This window comes from Fulmarus glacialis, unplaced genomic scaffold (genome assembly GCF_000690835.1).
Source record: "Fulmarus glacialis isolate BGI_N327 unplaced genomic scaffold, ASM69083v1 scaffold6708, whole genome shotgun sequence".
Classification (NCBI taxonomy): domain Eukaryota; kingdom Metazoa; phylum Chordata; class Aves; order Procellariiformes; family Procellariidae; genus Fulmarus; species Fulmarus glacialis.
In genome coordinates this window covers 1-7,492 of record NW_009230046.1, presented here as the reverse complement: position 1 = coordinate 7,492, position 7,492 = coordinate 1, and the positions used below count along the sequence as shown (strand labels likewise).

The 7,492-nt window shown below is 38.9% G+C and overlaps 1 protein-coding gene across 1 annotated transcript; it reads right to left on the bottom strand.

The window, feature by feature from the left end:
- Positions 1 to 498: 498 nt before the first annotated feature.
- On the bottom strand, positions 499 to 6,927 carry LOC104081354 (endoplasmic reticulum mannosyl-oligosaccharide 1,2-alpha-mannosidase-like; the record flags this gene model as incomplete). Its single annotated transcript, XM_009584071.1, has 6 exons — positions 499 to 969; positions 1,828 to 1,959; positions 2,265 to 2,462; positions 3,991 to 4,111; positions 5,514 to 5,704; positions 6,739 to 6,927. Coding segments are annotated over 6 exons (1,035 nt in total), but the record flags the coding sequence as incomplete, so codon positions are not given.
- Positions 6,928 to 7,492: the final 565 nt, after the last annotated feature.

Genomic DNA, 7,492 nt, shown 5'->3' with positions numbered 1-7,492 from the left:
CCTGCAGATAAGTTAAAAAACTGCAATACCTCTACAAAATTATATACCACTTTGAGCCAAACCAGCAGCAAATTCTCTTCCATCATTCATTTCAGCCACAGCTTGAACAGATTGTTCAAAGTGCTCTATAAAACTAAGACACTGTACAACAGATGCTTTGCTGCCACTTCCTTCTTCTAACGTGATGCAGCATAGCTTGGTAGTTTGGAATGAGATCAGAGTATCAGTAGCAATACTGACAGCTTTGCTTCTACCTGGGACAACGTTACAGTTCTTTGTTTATTCCACTTACCACCTGAAACACTACACGTTCTTATGAAGGAATGGTGCTGTAACTGAGTGTTTCAGTGAATCCAGAATAAACCAGAAACCTGCAGGCTTATTCCTTTTCTTCAGGGACAATCCTGTGCTGTAAGACAACTTGCTGCATTCCCGATATTTAATGAGCCTTTAGTAAGACTGACATAAGTGACTTCTGGTTCACCAGAGCCCCGTGAATGTCATGGTCCATACTACAATTATTCTCTGAACCTCATCATCAATACCAGGAAAACCAGCTTAGCATGGCACAGCTTGTCCATCCCAGAACCAGGGATTAGATTTAAGACTGACACGACTTCTCCAAACCAGAGATGCTTTCCCAAAGGTTTTGTTTGTTTGTTTTAAGCCAAAAAAGGTGCAATATAGCATCTCTCCTCAAACCCTGAAAAGTAAAGTGACTTGAAGATAAAAATGCGACCATTGGAAGGTCTACTGACACCCAGTCTATGCTGGCACCCAGATAGGGAGTGGATGAGCTTCTGTGTTAAATACATATTTGTCAAGGTTGACTAAGTCTATGTCGTCTGAAAACAGCAGAAACATGTATTTGAGTGTTTCCCCAAGGAAGAAGCTCTCCATCTTATCTCGTGGCTCTGGATTACTGGGATTCTGGACGTTGTTAATGGAAGTATAACCACCTGTCGGAACCTGTGCCAAAAAAAAAAAAAGCAGAAATTTTGTAGATTTCGATAATCTAAAAGAAATTAATTTCACTTCTTAACATCCAGATGCACTTGGAGAAAATAAGTGCTATGAAACAGATCAGCGTGTTTTTCATTTCATACTTGTTTTTCATTGACATAGATAAACTTCAGTTATGAAAAAAATCTCATTGCATTTTAAAAGAAACCATGAGGATAAAATTAAGCAAAATGTCCATTTATGCTTAATTTAAAGAGGTATCACAAAGAACATCCCCTTGAAGTTTCTGGACAAATGTACAGAAAGTAACTAGTGCAATTTCTACGTTTAAGTTGGTCAAAGTACTATACCTATTCTCTTAAGAACAGACCATGGATATTTAATGACCACTGGCATCTAGGCCACACTTTTACAGCACATCAGAGTGGTATCTCCATAAGCACTGTAGTCAGAATGAATACAAAAACCCTCTATTAAAGCATTAATGCCATTTTGTGGCAATTTGTTTTTGGCAACTTCAACCAAAGGGTTCTTTCAATCCAGCCAGGTCCTTCTCAGCTTCTGAATACTAAAAAAGATCGCAGTAGAGAATCCAACAGCTTCCAAGAAGACGTAGAGACACTTCGGTAGTCTGCATACAGCTTCTGCATTTTACTTTTTAATCAATGTAATACAAGTTCTTTCCCTGAATGTATTAAGTAGCTTATCTCAAACTGTAAGGCACTGCATGAACTGAATTTTTCTGTGTGTTCTTACAAATTTCCTCACAGGTATTTTATGACTCTTGAAAGATAGTAGGTTTCCAAAGTTCTTGTTAGAGAGCAAGTGAGCGAATACAGTCCTGACAGAACAAGCTGACCTTACCCGTGTATATTTATTGAAGTTCTGCAAGATTTCCCAGCCCCAGTCTTGGTATTTCTTATCACCAGTGAATCTGTACATATAAAAAAGGCTTTCCACAGTTTCTGGTCGCAGTAAGTTGTGCCTGTCTGCAGGCTGCAAGAGAAAAAAAAGGCAAGAATAATTCAGACAGGGAATTTCCTCAAGGACACATGCAAGAAGAAAAATAGTGATTCCCATCTCCATCTACTTCAAAGAGTTTATTATGCATAACTCAGCTTCTAAATACACTACAGGGGTAATTAAAAACAAAGGCTAGGGTACATCTAGAAAGCGAGGCAGCAAAAGAACAAGCTGCTCCACAACAGAGCACATCACCAATATCCAGCTGGGAATTTCAACAGCAGAACAGAGATACAGAAGAATCATGGAATTACAGTTCAGGCCAGCTATCTGTTCACCTTGATTTCCACATCTCTGTGGCCCTTTTGTGCTTGAAGATTGAAGTGTACGATCTCCGGACTCAGGCCTGTCTCTACTTGAGCATACATCTGGTAACAGGTTTCTATAAGGGCTTCAGCCAATTTCATATGATCCGCAGGCAATCCATTGTGAGCTCCCAGTGCCAAAGTACCAGGCAAAAAGCAAACCAAGTGATCCTGCAAGACAAGACAACTCTTACTGGGGAAAAAATTACACAACAAACAGGTATTTGTGTGTATGCGTGTGTGTGTGCCTCTCTGTGTCCCTATGTGTGTGTCTTTTTTGTTGTTGTTCTTTTGTTCCTTCTTTCTCTTCTTCAAAACACATTTCAGGTAACAAGAACTTGAGGGTAACTTTTTAACAATCTGATGTAATGTAGCATGAGGCACGCAGCATTATTACAGAGACATCACTAATTTGGAAAATGTACAAGACTGTGTTTTTTTATGTCAAGTTTCTGAAAAAAAGGTCTCAGGTCAGGACAAGGGGAAAAAGGGTGTCTTTCGGTTTACCAGAAGTATACATTTCATACCAACTCATGAAGGGGGGGTGGGCAGAATCACCTAAAGGTTTCTCAATAGAGACACCGAAAGGGACAATGTAAGGGACAAACTGATCATCTGAATTTAATTTTAAACTTAAAAAGGAAGAGAGATGGGAGTCAGCCACAGAAAACAAAGCTTTGAATTCAATTCTGTCATATCTTGGGATGGGGGAGCCCCCTCTACCCAAAACCCAGATTCCAGTCTCGCTTACAAAGGTTTGGAGAGCCTTTGGGAAATTCATATGCAAGAATCACATGCTAAAAAACAGAACTGAACATCTCAAAAACACTACATCAAGAAACCAAACAAGTCAAAGGATTCACTAAAGCTCACTTCAGGTATTGAAAAAGTATGTGTAAGGCCACACATACATTAGTAATACACCACTCATCTTAAAAAAAAGCCACACACACACACACAATACCTGCACTTGCATGAGATCTTTAACTGAAAGATCTTAAAATGCATTTTAAAAAGTATGGATGCACAAATTAAGAGCAGGGAGTTAAGATCAATCAGTTGTCCCTACAGCAAACAGCATACTAGCGAACAGCATACTGTTTTACTCAATAACCCTACATGTAGGAAAAGAAACAAATGTCATGAATGGACAGAACCCTCCAAAATGATCAGATTTTTTTTTTGACCCAGTAACACAATATGAGATCACCTGCTTCTTTGGAAGGTAAATCTGAAAAGCCAGGTGGGCAAATATCCACATATACTTTTGAATTATGGAAAATAAATAATACATACAATAGGCACTGCCTCAACAGTTTCAGACACTGGAATTTTATGACCAAAACAGAAAAAAAGAGAAAGAAAATTTTACTCCAGCACCAAAATGTTCAGTCTTACAGGAACATAAACAGATTTACTAGAGTAATTCAAAGGGAAGGCTCCTGGTTTGCACAGGTGACTAGTATCTACAAACTAGTTACTCAGTATTACCATCACGCTGGCTATATATATATACAGTCTTGGCTTTTTATTGTTGTTGTTGTTGGTTTGGGTTTTTTTCTTTGGAGGAGGAAGGGGGAAAGACAGCAGAGAAGCTTTGCATTTGCCTGCCCATATGTTGATTTTATTTTTCTTTTGGTGGTGGTTTTTCTGTTTTCTTTCGTTTGTTTTTTTTTTTAAATGCAGTTGTACTTCTTACCATCTTGGCACTGAAATGGCCATGAGCAAGCTCTCCTACAAAAGTAAGCTTCTTGGGTTGTGATCTCTGAAGAAGATGCTTTTTCACTCCTTCTATGGCTCTCATATAGTCTTCCAACAGTCTGTGAATTAAAATCATTCCCAATTGGCTCACATACTAGCAGTCAGAACACATTTAATCATAGCTGATGTTCAGCACAATCCTTTCGGAGACCGTTATTTCAGTCTAAAGAACAATATTTAACCAAATGTGAAAACTGACAAAAAAACCTCAGTCACCATCAACTGGACATTAATTAGTTATCACTACCATGTAGCAATATTGGGTTTACTTTTCAAGTAAACCCTAAATTTAAGTAACTAGATTTTGTTTCGGGAATCCTTAGAAGTACAGTAATTGAAATCACAGAAAATCTAGGATGGTAAGGACCTCTTGGAGGTCTCCGTTTCAACCCTCTGCTTTGAAGCAGATTCAATGAGATCAAGTTGCCTGAGGGCTTATCTGAGCAATTTTTTAGTATCTCCATCCAAAGATGTAGTAGTATCTCCATCCAAAGATGGAGATTCAATGACTTTAGCAATCTTTTGCAATGTTTCACTGCTCTTTTCCATTGTTTCACAGTATTTAATTGGAATTTCCCTTGTTTCAAAGTACTTTCATGTGGAAAAAACCCTGTTGAATAATTCCATTTTGAGGCTCACAAAATGCCATTGTTCATGGTCCCAAAGACAACGGTTCTCTGTTTACAGTGAACTATGGCTTGGAAAAAGCAGTGGTGCAAACTTTCCTTGTAGAGATACACCTGCTCTAATATAAAGAAATGCCTCAGAGAGGCACATTGTTGCTCTGTATGCATTAAACCTCTCAACATGAACAAGTCCAACATAATTAGCTTATAAGCAGACAACAACTGCTTGGATTTTTTGTCTTGTTTTAGAGGAAACCTTCTTTTCCAACATCTCTAATTCCTCTGCTCCTTGCAAACATTCTCTTCCACTTATCCAGTGCAGATAAGAGAAACATAAGAGACCTAAAGCAAAGTTTACACAAACATCAAACTTCAGTCTCCTCTTCTTTCTAAGAAAAGTTATTCCTTATGCATTAAATCTCCCGCCTCAACCATCTTGTAGGATTCACCTTTCCCTAACAAACCCAGAGAAAACACAGACATTGCTGGTGAAATAAAGTATCATCAGTATTGCAGAAGTGTCTAATTATGCTCCATATCTACTGCAAAGACTTAATTATCTTCTCCTCTCTGTAACACTCCTCACATCTGATGTGCTGAGGAAGAAAAGTCTCCTGAGGAGGAGTAGTTTTGAGACCAAGCCTAATTCTCATGCTGTTTTTACATCAAGTTACCACAGGTCCCTCTTGCTTGCTTAGCTTGCTTTTCAAAAACAGTGATATTTTCAGTCAACTGTTGGGCACATATATAATTTTTCTTTAAGCAGCAAACTACAATAGAAAGTTTTACAGCTCACATAATTCTCACACCAATATGAGAAGTGGAAAGAACTTACTCGTTTTCTTTTTTCCCACCCTGAATCCATTGCTTGAGCAAATACTCATAGTAGCTGTCAGCTCTGGCTCCCAGAGTATAGACACCCAAGTGAGTGAACTGCCCGCTATTGGTGTTTATGAACATAGGCACTAGTCCGTCATTTTTCCCTGAGAGGGTGTGAACATGCTTCATCACCTCATCTACAGCTTTCTAAAAGAAAGAAAATAGCAAACATAAATTACAGGTATAAATTATGCACAAAAACTGTGGCTAGTAATTTCAGGCCAATAACAAATCTTTAACTACTCTTCCTCAAATTAGCATCACAGACATCAAGTTCAGCTTGTGCAATATATTAAATACAGGATTTCAAACTTGCTGACTCTCAAAACATGATGTTCTGGGTACATTTAAGTACCCTGAATTAATTGTAACTATTTCCTTTCCTTCAAGTAAACCCACTCGAAAGCCAGTACTATGGCACGGGACTATGATCTGACTTACTCATATTTGCAAAGTAGAAGTCCAGCTAAAATAACAACTACATGAATCAAGCTAAAACTTCTTTAAATAACTGCACTCTTCAAAACTTGAGCTGTGGATACAGTTTAAAACAATAAAACAACATCGCCAAACAAAAAGAAGAGTGGAAAATATTCTTTTCTCTGGCGTTATTTTTATTTCAACTAACTGTTCCTTATACTGTCAGACCCTTATCTAGTAAGTCACATTTTAGTTCCTTGGTTGGCAACACCAAGGTTTTGTTCTTTGCATTTAGATTATGGCATCAAGAAACCGCACACAGAATTCTAACAACATTAAGCAAGACACAGTTTCACAGTCCCCAGTTTAGCTTAATATTTTTTCAAAATCTGACAACCTGGTGTCAAACAAAAACATCAATGATAAAAACTGCGTGGCGGTGGTGTTTGGTTTGGTTTTGGTTTGGTTTTATTGTGGTTTGGTTTTGCTGTTTGGTTTTTTGTTGTTCGTTTGTTTGTTTGTTTTTTAAATCAAAAGCTGTTTCTGAGGGAGAGAAATAAGTATTCACCTCCATTACTACTTTTTGGTATTTAAGAAAATAATTGGAATTACTTCTGTTTCTTTTCCTTCCCTCATCTACACTTTCACAACTCATTTAACGTCACTTAGAGACTACAGAGACCACGTGTATTGTTGGAAAGTCAGTGGTGGAGCTGTAGAGAGGTGGAAAAAGAGAAAAACATCGACTGATTCTTCCATACCTGGAATTTGTCATCTCCAGTGAGACGAGAGAGCTCCCTAAACTCCAGCTGAATACTGGTCACCTCTGCCACAGTGCTGTCAGATGTCCAACGAGGTGGATGTGCAGTGCCCCGCCCAATGTTGACATCAGAATATGGTATCTTGGAGGGGGTCTTGAATGCTGGCATAAGCCTGTTCCCAATGTCTTTCTAAAGAAAACCCAAAAGCACAGGACAAAACAACAAACAAAACGAAAAATAATTATATACACACACACACACCCCCCTTTAGATTTTCTTTCACCAAGCAGACAGAAAAAGAAAGAATAGCAGCTTAGTTTTAGATGGTGCAAGAAAGCCAAGAATTAAAAAGGGTCATGGATTTATTCATAATGCCTACAGAGTTTCTACCTTGTTCCTAGTATTGCATGCCTCATTTGAGTCTGCAGTCCCTTGGGGGATTTCAGCCACCCCGATATCTATTGGAGGTACAACACGGCAGGGCATAAGCAATCCAAGAGGTTCCTGAAATCCATTGATGATAACTTCCTTCTCCAAGTGGTAGAGGAGTCAACAAGGAGAGGTGCTATGCTGGACCTTGTTCTCACCAACAAGGAGGGGCTGGTGGGGAATATAAAGCTCAAGGGCAGCCTTGGCTGCAGTGACCATGAAATGATGGGAGTTCACGATCCCTAGGGCACTGACTAGGGCACACAGCAAGCCCTGGACTTCAGCAGAGCAGACTCTGGCCTCTTCAGGCATCTGCTTGGTAGAG